Source organism: Wyeomyia smithii, chromosome 3 (assembly GCF_029784165.1).
Source record: "Wyeomyia smithii strain HCP4-BCI-WySm-NY-G18 chromosome 3, ASM2978416v1, whole genome shotgun sequence".
NCBI classification, from domain to species: Eukaryota; Metazoa; Arthropoda; class Insecta; order Diptera; family Culicidae; genus Wyeomyia; species Wyeomyia smithii.
The window spans coordinates 99955350-99975150 of NC_073696.1; the positions used below are offsets into that span (position 1 = coordinate 99955350).

A 19801-nucleotide genomic window follows, 5' to 3' on the forward strand; every position below is an offset into this window, starting at 1 on the left:
CTTTCAAGAACCAGGTATAGTCACAAAACTCTATTCTCACAGACAAACATTCGAAGCAGCATTCTGTTGCGTTGTCTTAAATAGTGTATTTTCTCGATATTCCTCCGTTGGAATAATCTGCTGATACTAGACACCTTGTTTCTCGTGTGAGAAACAACGACGGCCGTATGGTAGCGAAATGAGTAGGTGAAAAAAGAGATTAGCTAAAAAGTTTCCTTCATTGGAAGAAATAAAGCCAGGAATTAAAATGCTAGAGAACAAGTCTTGATTTCGGTCGGTTATTTTCTCAGCACGTACGGAGGCTTTTTCTTCTCTGTGTGGACTCATCACTGCGACCAGAGGCATTTGATCTATTGTGATATTGCCCAGGTGTTTTCAGTACTCCGCACTTCATATTATTGGCAGTATCACTACTGTAGTAAGTGATACGCTTATCATTTATATCCGTGTTTGTGTGTGAGAATTTACCCTTTCGTTTCAAGCTTACTGTTCTACTATACCGAGCATCTTTCTATCCTAGTAATATCGCCAAATTGCAATTTCCTATAGTGAGACTACACCTAGCGTTCCTCTTTGGCCAGGTTAATTGTAAGAAGGACTTATCATGCCAAGAGGAAGAAGTCTTATCGAAACCCTGTTCCCTGTGCCAATATCACCAATTGCAATTCCCTGGAAAGGATAAATACTCCTGAGATCAGTTTTATTATAAGAAGGACTTATTTTGTCAAGAGGAAGGAGTCTTATCAAAACCTTGTTCCTCCTATCAACACCGCGTCACAATCACAATTCCCTGAAGAGGCATGTAATACTACACCTGTGGTCAGTTTTATTATAAGTAGGACATATAATTTGTCAAGCGGAAGACTCCTTCCACGCTATAATTACAATTCTCTGAAGAGAATTATAATACGTTACTCAGACCAGTTTCATTATAAGAGGGGCTTATTTTTGTTAGGATAAAAATCAGCAGGAGTACTATAGAATTCAGCTTGAAGGTAGAGTATGTAGTGGAAAGCCCGAGAATAAACCTATGTTAAAATCTTTTGACAACCAAATTGCCTGATTCTCCTAGGATTAGAACCCACGACCACCCGCTTATCAAAGCGGACTCTGTAACCATGCGGCTACATACTACTAATGTATAACTAATGTAGGTCTCTGGCAAAGGTCTTAAAGAATAACATAGCCTTTGTAATCAGACTTCATATAAATACATACACGGCGTAATGCTGCCTTCTACATACACACGGCGTTATTACGCCGTGTGTGTATTTAGGCCTTTAGAGTTTACTTTTTTAGGAGTCGAAGTTTTTCAGCTGGAAGACTTTCCCAAAAAGTTGTATTTTTTTGAGAAAATTTTTTCGAGACAACATCAGATCTCAAAGTTTCATGCAATTCTAAGACGCTTCGGTTTAGTAAAAAAAACCTAAATCAATCCACCTAGCGGTCAGACCCAGCCTTTCTCATTCAATTTTTTATTTGTAAAAATAAATTTACATGAACGCTTCAATCCAATAAATGTATATTCACTCTTTAGGTTCTAAAATATTGATGTTGTAATCTTTACATATAAAAATGCATTCAAGTCTGTCTGTCTGTCTGATCCATATAGGCCCGAAAACTACCGAACCTATCGACGTGAAAATTTGTATGTAGGGGTTTTTGCTGCCGATAGAGGTTCCTATGATAGTTTGAGACCCCTCCCTCTTCTGGAAGGGAGGGGTCCCATACAAATGAAACATAAATTTCTGCACAACTCAACAACCAAGCAAATGAAACCGAATTTGGCATGTGGATGTTTAAGGGGTAACTAATATGTCCATAATAGTTGGATGAAACACAAATTTGTGCACATCTCGAGAACTAATCAACCAAATGGAACAAAATTTGGCAGGTAAATGTTTTTAGTGGTAACAAATATGTACATAATGGTTTGAAACCCGACTCCCTCTTCTATAAGGGAGGGGTCCCATAAAAATGAAACACAAATTTCGCACAGCTCAAGAACCAATCAAGAAAATACAACCAAATTAGGTATGTGAATGTTTTTAGAGGTAACAAATATGTCCATAATGGTTTGACGCCCCTCCCTCTTCTGGAAGTACATGTTTCTTCACAAATTTTTGCACATCTCGCGAACTAATCAACTAAATGGAACCATGATGGCAGGTGAATGTTTTCAATGGTAACAAATATGTTCCATAATCGACCTCAGACAACATTTTGGATTGTAAGATGGCAACTTCCGGTTTCTGGAAAACAGCCGAAAATGGCCGATTTCCACCCAATATAATAATATCCGGATCTAGAATAATACACAGGAGCTAAAATCGACCACAGATAGCATTTTAAATTCTACGATGGCGACTTCCGGTTTCTGAAAACAGCAGAAAATGACCAAATACCACCCAATATGAGTTTTTCTTTAACCAGTATGCTGTTCAAAATCCAGAAATTGTCTCTCAATGCCATTATGAAATCCAAAATGGCGACTTCCGGTGTCGGAAAACAGCGGCAAATGACCAAATACCACCCAATATGGGTATTTCCGGAACCGTAATGATGCACTGGAGCCACAAATCGACTTCAGACAACATTTTGAATTGTAAGATGGCAACTTCCGGTTTATGGAAAACAGCATGAAATAGACGATTCCCATTAAATATTAGTATTTCTGGAACCAGAAAGATGCACAGAAGCTAAAAATTGATCACAGACACAATCTTGAATTTTAAGATGGTGACTTCCGGTGTCTGGCAAACAGCCGGAAATGACCAAATACCATTCAATATGAATGTTTTCGGAACCAGAATTACGCCCAGATGACAGAAATTGATTTCACAGGCAATTTTAAAGTCCAAAATGACGACTTTCGGCTTCTGAAAAACAGTCCAAAGTGACCAAATATCACCCAATATGAGTTTTTCTTTAACCAGTATCCTAAATACCATTTTGAAATCCAAGATGGCGACTACCGGTTTGTGAAAAACAGCCTAAAATAAACAAATACTATCCAATATGAGTATCTGTGGAACCAGAATGATGCAAGGAGCTAACAATTGACCTCAGGCACCATTTTGAATTGCTAAATGGCAACTTCTAGGCAACAGTCGGAAATGACCGAATAATACTCAATATGGATATTTCCGTAATCGAGATGATGCATAGAAACCAAACATTGACCCTGGACACTATTTTGAATTTGAGGACGACCACTTTTAGTTTCTGGAAAACAACCAAAAATACCTCCCAATATGGGTATTTCCGGTGTCAGATTGATGCCAGAAAGTCTGCTGATAATGACAGAATACCACCCAATATGAATATATTCAGAATTAAGGCGATGTACAGAAGCCAAAAGACGAGGATGTTGTCATTACGATAAAACCAATCATTTTAAACGATTTGTTATTTGACTTTGATCTTATCCTATGGCCGATTCGTCGTGCATTTGCAGACTTCAAACAAACCGCAAGGAATCAATGAACTTGGAACGTTCAAATAGTACGACACCACATTTAAATTATGTTGAGGCCACATATATCGATCAAAGCAGGTATAGTTTTAAATAGTCTTTGAATTTCTCTTCTTTCTATAACTTTTGAGCCACATATCAAATTGTTATGAAGTTTGTTAGTTGTAAGTTTGAGAGATGACTCGTTCGTATGACACTAGTTATGTTTAAATAAGTCATGTAATCTTTGAGATAATAGACTTTCGTTGTTTTATTAACAATTTAATACATAACGGTTGCTTAAGTTCGATTATAATCAAATGAAATGGGAACGTGTAGGGCAGCCAAACTTTGAAACCACGTGTTCAATCATTATTCATCAGTTAACCCTTAACTAGCCCGCTCATCTGATAATAATAATCAAATCGGTTGTGTAGTTTCTGAGATAATGAAGTTCCGTGATTTTCACAAGTCGGCACATTACAAATGAAGTCACAGTTCGATTACAGTAAAATTCAATAGGGTCTTCTGAGGCAGCTAGACCATTCATTTGACACTAATTTTTTGGAAATCGGGTCGGCCATCTCTTAGAAAAGTGAGTGAGTCCAAGTAGTCTTCGGAATATGTTCCTTTGCATAGCTGGATTTCACATTTTTAAACATAACAGGCAAAGTAATAGTCCGATTGCAAAACAAATCAATAGGGTCTTATGGGGCAATTAGACCTTCCATTTGACACTGATTTTATGAAAATCGGTACAGCCATCTCTGAGAAACATGAGTGAGATTAAACAGTCTTCAGAACACGTTTCTTTTCATAACTTTTGAACCACAAGTTCAATCTTTATGAAATTCAAAACTTAAGGGTTTTCTAGGTAGCCCGTTTTTTTTTGTTCAAATCGGTTGTGTAGTTTCTGAGATATTGATGTTTCATGATTTTCACATGTTTAAACATAACCTCTAAACTAAAAATCCGATTACAATGAAATTCAATAGGGTCTTATGGGGCAACAAGACCTTTCATTTGCAATTAATTTCATGAAAATCGGTCCAGCCATCTCTGAGAAAAGTGAGTGAGAATAAAAATCTGCACATACACACACACACACACACACACACACACACACACACACACATACATACACATACACACACACATACAGAAAATGCTCAGCTCGTCGAGCTGAGTCGAGTGATATATGCCATTCGGCCCTTTGGAGCACTTTTATACTTTCGGTTTTGCAAGTGATTGCTATACCTTTCTAGGAGAAAGTTGCCCTAGAAAGAAAAAAATTCACAGGAAAAGCTATAATTTTTCATTTTTTCTTAGTTTGACTTTCGGGGCAACACTTGTGTTGACCTGTGTAATCGGACTTTTATTTTATCCATTATGTTTTAAATTGTAAAAATATTGAAAATCTCTTCTTTCAAAGATTACACGACTTATTTAAAGCAAACAGGTGTCGCAAATTCGTATTTCAAAATAAAGTATGGAGTTGATTCCTGTTCTCTGAGCATCATCCCGGGTACTGAAAAACTCACATTGGGTAATGTTGGTCCCTTTCAGACTGGTAGGAACCGGAAGCTACTGTCTAAAAATTTAAAATGGCGTCTGAAGATGATTTCTGGCCTCAGGGTATCATACCGCTTCCCCAAATCGTATTGGATGACATTTGTCACTTTAGGCTGTTGATCGGAAACTGTCGCCATCTTCGCCATAGAAATACCCAGATTAGGCAGCTCGGCAATTTTATGATGGATTTTATGATTTTATGATTATCAGGCAACCAGAAGTGGTCATCTGGATTGAAAATTGGGTTTTAGGTCGGATTCTGGCCACTGGGTATAATTTCGGGTTTCAAGAACCCATATTGATTGGTATTTGGCCATTCATTGGATGCCTCTCAGAAACGATCAGTAATATCAACTGCGTTAAAGAATTTCAATTTCACTGATAAGATCATTCGAATTAATGTATAAGGAACAACATTCAATTATACATTATTTGAAATCTACTGACTAACGTTGACTTAAAGAATCTGAATATTTATACGCAGTATATGAGTACAAATCGATTATACCCAGTGGTGGGCACCGCTAATCGAAAATTTAGCGACGCTAATCGCTAAGCCGCTAACCGGAAAATTTAGCTCGATAATCGCTGAACGCTAAACCCACATTAGCGGAACTTTCGCTAATCGCTAACTTTTTAATATGTAAATAGTCATATCGCTATATTTATTGCTCGTGTTTTGTAAGATTTGGACCACTTTGATCTTTTTTTTGGTTAAACAAACGAAACAATGTCTTTTTAAAGCTAAGTATTTACAATAAGAGGTTCACGAAACGGTATTCATATTTGATTTTGTAAAAACAAGAATAACAAAAGTTATCTAGCTTGCATTGAAAATAGATACTCTTAGGAATGTTTTCATAAAAATTCAATTATTATCTGAATCGAAAAAGTAGAACCAAAGTTGTCATAATTTCAAGCGCATTGCAATTTACCAAAATTGCCGAAAATTTAATCTAGACCTTGTGCTTGTTCTTCAAAATGCTCCTGTGGCTTGTACGATAACTGGAACTCCATTCTAGGGTAAAAAACCTAAATTAATCCACCTAGCGGTCAGACTCAGCCTTTCTCATTCAAACTTATTAGATAATAGACTTACATGAATGCTTAAATCCAGTAAAGGTATATTCACTCTTTGGGTTCTAAAATATTGATGTTGTTAATTAAGTATAAAATATGAAATTCGACGTAATGTTAGTGCTTAAGAAATAGCGAAATAAAAGAAATGGCTATTAATTTCGAACAATTTAATCACGAGCGATACCGGGGACGTTCAGATAGTACGATACCACATTTAAATCATGTTGAGGCCATATTGATCAAAGCAAGTATATTGTTGAATAGTCTTCATAATTCATAGTTCATCAGTTAACCCTCAACTAGCCCGTTTATCTGAAATCAATATTGTTCAAATCGGTTGTGTAGTTTCTAAGATAATGAAGTTTCGTGATTTTCACATTTCGATACATTACAGACGAAGTTACAGCCCGATTACAGCAAAATTCAATAGGGTGTTATGAGGCAGCTAGACCTTTCATTTGATACTAATTCTGTGGAAATCGGGTCAGCCATCTCTGAGAAAAGTTAGTGAGTCCAAGTAGTCTTCGGAATATGTTTCTCTTCATAGCTGGATTTCACATTTTTAAACATAGCAGGCAAAGTAATAATCCGTTTGCGAAAAAAAAACATTAGGGTCTTATGGGGCAACAAGACCTTCCATATGACACTGATCTCTGAGAACATGAGTGAGATTAAATAGTCTCCAGAACATAACTTATGAACCACAAGTTCAATCTTCATAAAATTCAAAAGTAAAGGGTTTTCAAGTTCGCCTGTTAATTTGAAACCAATGTTCAAATCGGTTGTGTAGATTCTGAGATATTGATGTTTCGTGATTTTTACATTTTGATACATAACCTCTAAACTAGAAATCAGATTACAATAAAATTCAATAGGGTCTTATAGGGCAACTAGACCTTTCATTTGCAATTCATTTCATTGAAATAGGTTTAGCCATCTCTGAGAAAATCGAGTGAGATTAGGAGAGCGTCACACACACACATACATAAACACACACATGCATAAAATGCTCAGCTCGTCGAACTGAGTCGAATGATTTACGACATTCGGCCCTATTGAGCACTTTTATACCTTTAGTTTTTGCAGTGATTGCTATATCTTTCTAGGAGAAAGGTAAAAAGTGAAATGATAGAAATGACTTTTAATTTCAACTTTAATTCCGAGCAAGGCCGCAAACATTGAAATAGTCAATATTAAATTTAAATGATGTTTAGGCCACATATTTTGATCGTAGCTATAGTTTTAAACAGTCTACGGGTTACGTTTCTTTCTATAACTTTCAAACCACATGTTTAAACATTATGAAATTCATTGTTTAAGGGTTTAAAAGCCCATTAATTCGAATTCAACTATGTTCATAGCTTCTGAGATATAAGAGCGTTTTTCACATTCTGACGCAGCGCCAAAACTAAAAGTTTGATTACAATGAAATTCAATAGCAACTAAGCGGCAAATAGATCTTTAATTTGACACCAAGATGGAAAGAATCGTTTAGACCATCTCTGAGAAAACTGAGTGCGAAAAAAAGGTGCACATACACACGTACACACCCACACACAAACATATACACTTATACATGCATATATGCAGAAAATGCTCGATTCGTCGAACGGAGTCGAGTAGTATATGACATTCGGCCATTTGGATCACTTATCTACCTTTTAATTAGCCAGTGATCGTTACGAGAAAGTCAATATATTTACTTTCATTATGTGATTTCACATTTTCATGAACAACGGACAAAGTTACAATCCGATGGGGCAACTAGACCTTTCATTTGACACTAATTTTGTGAAAATCGGTTCAGCCATCTCTGAGAAAAATGAGTGAATTTAAACAATCTCAAGATAACTTTTCATTATATAACTTTTGAACAATATGTTCAATCATAACAAAATTCAAAAGTTAAGGGTTCTGAAGACAGCCCGATCATTTGAATCCAGTTTTATTGAAATCGGTTGTGTGGTTTCTGAGATATTGATGTTTCGTGATTTTTACATTTTGATACATAACCTCTAAACTAAGAATCGGATTACAATGAAATTCAATAGCAACCTATGGCGCAACTAGACCTTTCATTTGCAATTAATTTTATGAAAATCGGTCCAGCCATCTCTGAGAAAAGTGAGTGAGAAAAAAAAAGTTGCACATACACACACACACATACACACATACACACATACATACATACATATATACATACAGAAAATGCTCAGTTCGTCGAAAGGGGTCGAGTGGTATATGCCATTCGGCCATTGGGACCACTTTTGTACCTTTGGGTTTTCCAGTGATTGCTATACCTTTCTAGGAGAAAGGCAAAAACTGACAAAAGTAACTTTCGCAATAAAGTATGTTCATCTTTCGAAGCAATTTACGTACGCCATCAGCAATTCACAGTTTTTCAAAATATTTCTATTGTCGCTCCTCTACAAAATTTAGCGAATTAGCGATTAGCGTTTCGAAGGCCAAAATTTTAGCGACGCTAACAGTTTCGCTAACCAGCTCAAAAATTAGCGAAATCGCTAAAACGCTAACTAAATTTTAGCGTCGCTAATTAGCGAATTAGCGGAATGGTGCCCACCACTGATTATACCACAATCAAAAACAAAATCGCATCATATAGTTGTAGGAATTTAATGTTATTTGCATGTATATGTGTTAATTTATATTCATATCGTCGGTTTCGTGCAACACTGGCACAACTCAAAAAACATAGTTTCGAGAAAAACGCGTTTGAAAATTTGCGTCGAAAATTTATTTTTCGATTTTCAACAAAACTTTGAAGTTTAAGATTACGAATTCTTATTTAACACCTTTAGGTCTATTAGGCACATATTACGTGCTCACGTTGTCCAAGTTAAAACCTTATTTTCACTTATTTTATGGAGAAATTTCGATTTGTGCAGCAAAGACACTTCTACTCATAACTCTGGAATTTTTGTGATTTTCGAAATGGGATTTTGTGTGATGAAACTTAACAGTATTTGGCATCGTTTGCCCTAAAAACTCAAAAATGCAAAATTTTGAGTTGTGCCAGTGTTGCACGAAGCCGATGATATGTTGAATTTTAAATGTTCGGTATAGTTGTGCTGTTGGCTACCAAAAATTTGTTGTTTAGAATTTTTTGAGTGTTGGAGTAAATCTGTTTTAACAAATTATAAGTTCGAAGGAGAAAGGCTGGGTCTCACCGCTAGGTGGATTAATTTAGGTTTTTTTTTTTCGAGAAAACGAAACTTTTGACCCTACTGTAACTGAATAATCAAAGGTAAAATCGCTCTCTTTGCCGTACATTTCGTTGGCACCATAACAAACAGTATTGCAGAGCTCCAATATTCAAAAAATGAAGATCGAGTGCTTGGGGGGTGAACCCAGCCCCCCCCCTTCTTCACCCTCTGCTACATCACTGTGTTCAATATCTTTAAATATGACATAAGTATGCAATGAATGTTCTATTCGAGAAATTCAAAAAGCAGGCAGAGACTCTCATTTCATGAAACATGATTTCCCACAATCCGCATTGTCAAAAAAATGTATGCGAACATGCACAAAAGAAATATTAATGTCAATGTTTTAAATACAAGTTTAGAAACACCAGTTTAGAACCCAATTTCAAGACAGATTATTGAGCGTTTAAAGGTTTTGAAGTGAAAGTTTATCCGATCGTAGCAACCATGGTGTGAATTCAATTCTCGACTGTCACTTTTCCAACAGAGCACTGATTTATCAGTACCATTTCTTTTCGAATCTTTGCTGAGCAATCAACACAGCGATAATGGGCGAAGATTCTGCCAGAAGTTTCTGTCGGGAAACGGTGGATCAAACAAGTCAGGCAGCAGAAAAGAAGACTTTTATTAGACCGGGATCATACCGGGTTAGTATTGCTTATTGAATCAATATGAACGCCATACGCGATACTCATAACGTTATAATTTCGCAGGATCCACTTCCGTTTAACCTCAAAAACCCATACGCATTCACGGCGAAGTTTTTTGTCATTTCGACCATCGGTTTTGCGGCACCCTTTCTAGTGGTTCTATACTCAATGTACAAAACCGGACGGACAACTTGAGAGGATAGTTACGGTTTGTGTTACGATTGTTCAGATTTGATACTGTACAAAAAATGTTCACGTTCAACAAGAGAAATAAAATTACAACTTTCAGTACTTACATAATGGACGACTTTCAGTAGTGGAAATTGTTTATTGAGAAACGCACAACTAATAACACATTTCACATAGATTAGCATTGCATGACTGAAGAAATACTTGTACTTTTAAAGGATTAAAAAATATTAGGAGTTTTAAAAATTTTAAAAGTCACCAGTACGAGGTAAATGATTCCACGCAAATCAGTCTTAAACTAACTGATGCTGTAATAGAGTCGGATCTTAGCGATTGGTTATGTTTCGTGCAGTTTGGCCGTAGTTCAACAGTTTTCTTTTCGCGATAGGATAGATGCACATGTGGTAACATCGCATGAACTATTATTAACCCGTTCAAGCCGGTGTTTGTTTTGCGGTGCGACGCTCCAACCGGTCACACAAAGTTAAGTGATTTGTACTTGAAAATACGTACTTGCGAACCAAGCCGTTCGTTCCGATGATAGGCGGCATATGATTCACACATGCGCCCGACATGCGCTCTTTAAAGGAGGTTTCAAATGTAGAGCAAGTCTGGTTTAGCGGGCAGCATTGTTGTGGGGAAAGCAATTGCAAATTAGCGCATATCAGTTTGCTGGTCGCGGCGGTGGTGGTGGTGGTAGTTAGCTTCAAAAGAGCTGAACTAAATAGAAAGACGCCAACGATAGCTAGGAGCACGCGTCGAGAGCTAGAACGAGAGAGTTAAGGCAGACTTTTCTTGACGTCGCTTGAGGTCGCGAGAGGTGCAGCCAGAGTAGATTGTGTGAAATTTGGCGAAGCATTTTTCTTGTCTTGAGTTTGACATTTCAAGTACAAACAGTGCCGCTCGGGGGTATACTCCGCCACCGTCGTCGTAGTACTTTTGCTCGCCACGATCGGACAGCGTGTATTGGTGATCTTATTTGAGGATTGAGGATTATTTTCCCTCGATTGTTGGTTTGAGATTAACATCATTTCTTTATTTTGGTGAAAGGCAGTTTGATAAGAGCGATAAATTAGCTGATAAACAAAGCGGATACAACCGGAAATGTACAAGCTGAAATTCGACTGATCTTGATATTCTGGTTCTATGTTGTTGAAGCGGAGCGTTTTGCAATAATTAGCGCTTTGAAATTCTTCCTAGTGAAATATTACACGCACAGATTGCTTCAAACCATGAGTGAGATTACGTGTTTGAATACTCTACAATTATACATCTACGCCATGAACCAAACGACTTGGAATAGAGGGAAACATCACATGCAGAAAATGAACAAATTCTCTCTGGTATAATGTTTAAAATGAAAAGTTATAAATCTTGAACAAAAGGCCCATAAGCAGTCAACTAAAACATGCGAAAAAAAGCAATCAACTAAAACAAGGAAAAAAGATCCAAGGCTCAGGTTTTAAAATAGGTTCATTGCATTTCAATATAAGGCGAATATGCAAAAACGTGTTCACTCAAACCCAGATACAGTTTCGTTCTAGTCGCGTGCAGATTAATGACCTCCCGTAGTTCAACGTAATAAAATATGTCGTCTGATTCCCACATATACGAGGCGGCACCTTTGCTATGCTACATATTATATATTAGGGGTCTTCACATAGAGCTCGTATACGAATACCCAGCCGTAAACTGTGTATCTTCCATTACTCGTCAATGGAGGTGAGTATTTTTACGGCTGGGTATTTGTTTACGAGCTCGACATGAACACCCATAATGTGTGCAAGAGACTGAGAAGAGAACGTATTTTCATAAATTTTATTCATGACATCCTCCAGCCTTTTCTCCAAACTACGATATGCATATAGAAGCGATGATGGTACGAGTTCGATATGGGTCACCTTATAACTCAAGAGAATTTGTGGCAAAATAAAGAATGCACTTTCCCAAACAAGCAACCAAACGTTGGGCCGAATTTTCCAACCTAAATGAAGTAATCGCATTAAATTTTCGATGACGTAATTTTGCTTTCCCGCCGTTAGTATAAGCAGAATATAGGTAATCAAAACAAAGTGAAGGAAACCCCGAAAAATATATGTGTATTCGAAAACAAGTCACGTGGGCGTTTGTGTACGTTCTACACACGCCAGGCTAGCTAGGAGGCGCAACGACGGAAAAGCATTTCCTGAATGGAAAAGGCGACAAAAATAGAGCCGGCTCATGGCAGCGGACGGATCAACAACCAAACCAGCCACAAAGTATGTTAACGTATCACACCCTCTAAAATTGAATGGACTGAAAAGTGAAAAAGTGATCGCGGTGTTACGTAAGACATAGCACACTAGTGAGCTCATTCATAAAATAAATGTTGGGGAATGTCTTAAGGGGACGATCAATTTTGGATTTTTGTTTTTTTTTTCAAATTGAAATAGTAAATAAAAAAAAAAAAAACAAATTAATAAATGGGTTTAGTTCCAGAAGTGCGAAATTATGCTTTCATATTGTTTTCTAATTCACGAGTAACCCTCGTGGCCAGTCCTTCATGTGTAGTATATAACTCGACTTTGACTGTTCATTGCTGTCTTCAATTGTTAAAAAGCACGTAAAACGGAAAGAAGATAATATAGCCGATCACAAGGGGAGTAAATGCCATGAACGCTGAATCATTGAAACTGTGCAACTGGTAATTATCTAGCAAAAATAGAGCATTGTTCACTCGTACAACTGAAGTTTATCTATGTTTGATACAGATTTTCATGCTATCAAAAAATATCTGAGCAAAACAAGACCGATATTTGATTCTCATTATCTTAAATGTTATTAAATAATTTAAGCACATTTGACACACTGCTGCTGAAGTGGCAAGGGTCTATTTTGCCCTACATCCAAAGGTTTAACTTCCGATTTGTTTGTAGTCTGCAAATGCATAACGAATCGGACATTGGATACGTTCAAATTCAAATGAAAAATCGTTTGAGATGATTGATTTTATCGGAATGAGAACATTCTTGCCTTTCAGCTTTTATACATCACCTCGATTCTAAAAATTTACATATTGGATGGCATCCGGTCGCCAACTTGGATATCAAAATGTCGTGTGGAAGCAATTTTTGACCTCTGGCCGTCAGTCTGATACCGGAAATACTCATATTTGCTGGTTTTCAGCCATTTTAGCTGTTTCCCAGATACAAGAAGTCACCATTCTAGAATTCAAAATGGTGTCTGAGCTGCATTTTTAGTATCTGTGTATCATCATGATTACGGAAAAACCATATTTGGTCACTTTCGGCTGTTTTCCAGACACCCGAAGTCGTCATTTGGAATTTCAAAATGACAAATGAAGTAAATTTCTGGCCTTTGGGCGCAAGGTTGCTGATACTCATTCAATAACACTCAAAAGCGCTCACCACCTGCGAACGTGTTCGTATAGTGCTCATATAGCATGCATTCCCGAACGAACCGAACGATACCACCGAGCGCACGAACCGAACGATGCAGGAGAAAGATTTGTTCGGAAGAGCAATCGTACTGTCATCCATTCCGTATTGCTTTTTGTTCATCGCTCAGTATTGATCGGAGTGATTAGGCAAAAATGGAATAGTCGATGAACGTTCGCGGTGAGCAGTTTGTTGAACGTGCACCGCGAGCGGAACTGGTCATGATCATAAAAAAAAACAGAAAATAATGCGGTGGAAGGAATCAAAGTTTAGAGTGGGACTAAGTTTTAAAGGCTTGCGTGGTTTAAACCAAGGGGCTCGTGTGGCTGTCGAACTTCATAACTTTTTCATCTATCACTGATTGATTCTGGTACCAGTGACTGATGGATCCACTTTTTGGTTGATTTGGTCTAAAACATTTGAAATAGAGTAAACGTCCTGTAGGGTGTTCTCCTACCACAATTATAACTTGACCTAGTTTTCAACACATATTTTTCAGATGAAAAACAAAAACACAAGGTTTGTTCCAGTACAATGTGCTATTTCAATGAATAAGACATTTTCGAAAGCCGTCATGAATTTATGATTGGCAGGAAATAAGATTATAACGTTTATACTCCATAAATTTGATCTTAAATCGTTTTTACGTGGGGAATCAGAAAATACTCAAAGAGCAGTATTGTTTTTAACTGCAGACCAAAATAAAATTCAATGAATAAATAAAAACGGAAGGTCAAATCAGTGAACATTTGGTAGATGAATTCTGGAGACAAAACTGACACTCCGAATAAATGATTCTAAAATGAATAAAATAATATTGAAAGCATACCACATAAAACATGACCAGAAAATCTGCGTAAAAAAATACAGTCAAATGTCGTATATAATATCAGCTGAGTGTGATTTCAACTGCAGAACCGCATCGCAAAAACGAAATCGGCATGAGAACTATACGCAGCAATGTTGGCGGCGGCGCACAGAACTATTTCGCTTAAGCATCCTGCTCAACTTAACAATCGCCCTGAACGCTCACGGCGATCGAAAACTTCCCTTTTGCAATAATCGCAATGAACGCGCGGGGGTAGTGAGGAACAAATGCAGTGAGCAACGTTTGTTCGGCTTGTACGAAATAGCAACTCATTCGAGAACGAGAGAATCTAAAGAAAAAGAAAAAAAAACAAAATAGGTTCTCTATACATCGTGCATGGTATACTCTCGCACAAGAAAAGATTGTCTCAGTCATGCGACGTTGCTGCAGCAGTGGTGAGTGCGATACGCAGTGAACTTTTCGTCATTGCAAGAATCAGCAACCTTGTTTGGGCGTCATTCTGGTTCCGGATATACCCATATTAGGTGGTGTTTGGCCATTTTTGGCTGTTTTCCAGAAACCGGAAGTCACTATCTTGGATTTCAAAATTGCATGTGGAGTTTATTTCTGGCCTTTGAGCGTCATTCTGGTTCGAAAATCACCATTTTGGGTTGTAATTGATATTTTTTGGGTCGTTTTCCAAAAACCGTAAGCCATCATCTTAGAATTTAAAATTTAGAATGGGGTCTGAGGTCTATGCTTCATCACGATTACGGAAACGCCCATTTTGGATGGTATTAAGCCACTTTCGGCTATTTTACAGACACCGGAAGTCGCCATCTTATATTTAAAAATGGTACATTGGGTTGATGGTCTCGAGGTACGATGCTGACCTAACAAGCCAGTGGTCGTAGGTTCGAGTCTCGGCTCGGGAGGGACTGTTAGTGTCAGTAGGATCGTAGCGCCAGCCCCGCAATTGTCCTGTACACTTAACAGTCGGCTGCGAAGTCAGAAGGTCGAGTGCCGATTCGAAATGTAGCACCAAGGCTTTGCTTTTTTTGCATCGTCACGATTACGAAAATACGCTTATTGGGTGGTATTTGGTCACTTTCGGCTGTTTTCCGCCCCCCCCCCTTCTTCCTAAATAAGGAGGGGTTTTAAACCATCATGGAAACATTTTTCATCCCCAAAAACCTTCACTTGCCAAATTTGGTTCCACTTGATTAGTTCTCGAGTTGTGCAGAAATTTGTGTTTCATATGTATGGTACCCTTTCTGAAGAGGGAGGGGTGTCGAACCACCATGAAAGTATTTTTCGCCACCAACAATCTTTCCATGTCAAATTTGGTTCCATTTGCTTGATTATTTCTTGAGTTGTGCAGAAATTGGTGCTTATTAGTATGGAAACCCACCCTTCGAGATGAGAGAGGGATGTCAAACCACCATGAAAATATTTTTTGCTTCCAAAAATGTTCACATGCAAAATTTGGTCCCGCAAAAATTTGTGTTTCATTTGTATGGCAACCAACCTTTCCAAAGAAGGGAGGGGGGTCAAACCACCATGGAAACATTTCTTTTTCGAACTAAATTTCTATTTTTAGCAACGGTTTTTACCCGTAAACACGCAAGTTTATTAAGCAGACAGTATGTGAAGTAGGGAGAGCGAAAAATAAGCGAACTGGAATTCAAGTCCCGTCGGGATGCGGTATATTTTTTCAAATCTGTATCATATTTCCAGTTCGCTTATTTTTTGCTCTCCCTACTTCACATACTGTCTGCTTAATGAACTTGCGTGTTAACGGGTAAAAGCCGTTATTAAAAATAAAAATTTAGTTTGAAAAATTTAGCCGTACGGATGCACCTTCCATTGTTGTGTCGCATTTGCAAGCACGACGCAGACTTACTTTGGTCTCGATCACACAGGTCTATAAGAGTTATCAGCATCAGCTGACTCTCTGTGTGTGATGAGACATTTCTTTCAGTCTATAAATAACGCTTGCACAACAGTGTGTGTAGTTAGGGATGAGCAATAGAATAGGTCGGCAGTGGAATGTGATACGATATAGATTGTGGAACAGTATCACCGTCCCCCGTAGTTTAATTGATCAAAACACCATACCGGAGACAGGGAGATTGCGGGTTCAAGTCCCGTCGGGATGCGGTATATTTTTCAAAATCTGTATCATATTTCCAGTTCACTGAAACATTTCTTTCCCCCAAAAACTTCAACATGTCAAATTTGGTTCCATTTACTTGATTAGTTTATGAATTATGCAGAAGTTTGTGTTTCATTTGTATGAGAGCCCCCTTTTTAGGAAAGGGAAGGGTGTCGATCAACCACAGAAATATTTCTTGCTCTTGTTAACCACCATCCGCCAAATTTGATTTTATTTGCTTGATTAAATCTTGTATAAATCTGTAATTAAAAATTAAATCTGTATAACAGATAATTGTGTTTCGTTTCTATGAGAGCCCTGCCTCCTAAAACAGGGAGGGGTGTCAAACCACCATAAAATATTTCTTGCTTCTCAATACATTAACGTTACAAGTTTGGCTTCATTTGCTCGATTAGTTCTCGAGTTAAGCAAAAATTTGTGTTTCATTTGTATGAGGGCCCTCTCTTCCAGAAAAGAGAGGGGTTTAAAACTATCTTAAGTACCTTTCCCGGCCAGGAAAACCATTAAATACAAATTTTCATGTCGATCAGTTCAGTAGTTTCCAATTCTATGTTGATCACACAGATAGACAGACAGACAGAACTTCATTTTTATATGTATGAAAAATAAGGGGTCGTTAGGTGTTAACACATCGACAAATAACAAAAGCTAAATTTGATTTAAAAAAACAGGAAGGGTTCGCACTGTTTATAAAAAGGAGAGCAATTTCATTTTACTGAAGCGAAGAGTCAAATTGATGCGACTATCTTTCTAGCGTGTTCCGTCGAGTAACAAATTTTGAAAGCGGACAGAAAAAAAGGCTTTCAGGTTGTTTTTTATTAAAAATATCGCGGAGTACGAACTTCAGTAAGAATTTTATAAATAACCTCACACAATGTTTTTGAATGCATGGCATAAAGCATATGTTCAACTTTCATTTTATCAAAAATCTGATCAGATAACAAAGTTGTATGATGTACTAAGAAATTGAAAATTGATTTCCATCATAGTGCTGAAATAAACATGCTGATTTACTCGAAATTTGTAGATAAGAAAAAGTTGATTGATGTTATGAATTTTAGTAAAAAAGTTTGAAATCGGTTGGCAGTTGATTGATGTTATGAATTTCAATAAAAAAGTTTGAAATCGGTTGGCAAAAATGTGTGTTATGGCCAAATACATCTGCTAGTCCCATATTTTTCCTTTTCAGCATGGATATTTTTTGCATTCACATAATGGCAGCGAAAATCTAGCCGTCTGAAACGGAACGAAAGTGTACCAGCTGGTGCACTGGTAATACTGAATGCTTTCTCGTTTCTAGGTATTCTCTCTCTGACATCTAATCAGTTTGTAACTAAACATGCCTTTAGTTTATTGAAACAGAAAACAGTGCGGAATTCGCGAGCCGATCATCTGTTTACATCAGTGACTGTTGGTAAATATTTATTTTCACTTTCGACTAAAACCGACTAAAGCTAAGCTGAAAGGAAGTGAAAATCGTAGAGATAAGCAAGGTAGTTATAAACTATAAAAGAATATCACAGATATAAAATGGTTTTCAAAGCTTTATGAGCGGATATATTTATAAATAGAAATTTAACAAAAACAGCTGGTGATGCATTTTATTCAGCTACGAATTTTCGTTTAGGCAGCAGTTGAAGCAAAGATAAGAAAGCACCGCATGTGACCAAAGTGGGTGATAATCATGCTAACTAATTTATAATCTAAATGTTTGCTTGTAAAATTTCAACGATGCCGTCGAAAGTGTTTCCAACTTCATAAAGCAATTTAGAAGAGTATATATATTTTAGACATCACAGTACATGAAATCTCTCTCGAAAAGAAGCTTTCCATCTGTTGAGCACTGGTCGACTTACCACATTACGATCCTTCTTGGTGATACACATTTTGTGGTTACACAACTTGTTGATACGCAGATTAGCACAAAGTTCACAGTTTGCGACTTTTTACAACAATGAAAAACCGACACTTGTAAGCGACAATTTCTAACGACACCCTTATCGCAAGCCGAAACACTGGCGACTGACTAATTTAACGATATCAAAATATTGGACTCCTGCTGTATCTGGCTCGCTGGGAGCTGTACTACATGTAAAAGGCAGCCACTCGCAACCACTCCGGCCGCAACGGGTCGGTCGGTCGGGTTGGAAGTGAACGGATGCGCATCCAATGCTAGCCGAATCAATCCCAGATGAAGTGCATACGACAATACCAATAACATTGGCAGAGTTGTTGGAAGTTTGCAGAAAAAAAACTCGCAACAAGGCTAGATATAATTTTACCATTTCGGGTCTCAAGCCATGGATGATTGGCAAGAGCATTGTACGCAATGTAGCAATTATCCTATTGTGTGTGGGCACGCTTAAAGCGAGTGTTTATCTTCCAATTTCTGTATAAAACTGACGATCAATGATTCCGAAGAAAGTGCTATTAAAATACAACTTATTCTTAATAATTAACGAAAACGGAAAGACGCTTTTCTGTTTCTGAACTAGTTTTTCTTAGCTGAAACTACAGTTGGCCTAATTTTTTCGTGCGCAGCATGAATTTCGCACACCAAACAAACCATTACCCGTTACTCGACTGCATTATACCTGTGCAGAAAATCACGTATTCGCCTTTGCAGGCGCGTTTTAGCAAAAACGAAATATTGCTCTGTCTAGTTTATCGTTATTTTTATGTTTTCGTTAAAATTGACTAATAAGAGCAGCTGTGAAAAGCAACTTATTCCTGGTGAACTATTTTGTAACTAAAACTCATGAGTTCAACCAATATTCTTAGAAAATGATTCAATAGCAGTGTGATTATTCATAATGCAACAGGACATGATGACAAAAAACGTACCTCGACAATGCAGACAAATGTTACGTCTCGAATACTATCTCAAGTCAAAAATGCACGGAGTTTTTTTAAATTTTTGCATTAAATGTTTTATAAAAAAATTCTCAATAGTTCTCAAGGACAAATAAGACGAATGCAATAACAGATAAGACTGCAATAAAAATATTAACAACCCATATAAGTATTCGCAGAAACCAACCAGCATTAAGGGCACTCGAAGTGGTAACAACCTGGAGAAAATCTTCCAACAGCGTCATACGCGAAAAAGCCGTCACAATCTGTCCAGTGCTACAATCTACCTGCAGTCAATACGTCAAACTAGAAATGGATTTGTGCACAATGCATAGCCGAACACTCGGAGAAATAACAT

The 19801-nt window shown here is 37.4% G+C and overlaps 1 protein-coding gene across 2 annotated transcripts in view; it reads right to left on the reverse strand.

Moving 5' to 3' along the window:
- The window catches only part of LOC129732613 (trafficking kinesin-binding protein milt), a 161542-nt gene extending 142950 nt beyond the window's left edge, over positions 1-18592 (reverse strand). The window contains exon 1 of one of the 2 annotated variants that reach the window (XM_055693626.1): positions 18447-18592. In XM_055693626.1, the coding sequence (XP_055549601.1) occupies positions 18447-18476 (30 nt within the window). In that variant the 5' untranslated portion in view covers positions 18477-18592. Of the gene's footprint in view, positions 1-10276; positions 10534-18446 lie in introns of those variants that run through there. The other variant, XM_055693625.1, reaches the window with a different exon arrangement.
- Positions 18593-19801: the final 1209 nt, after the last annotated feature.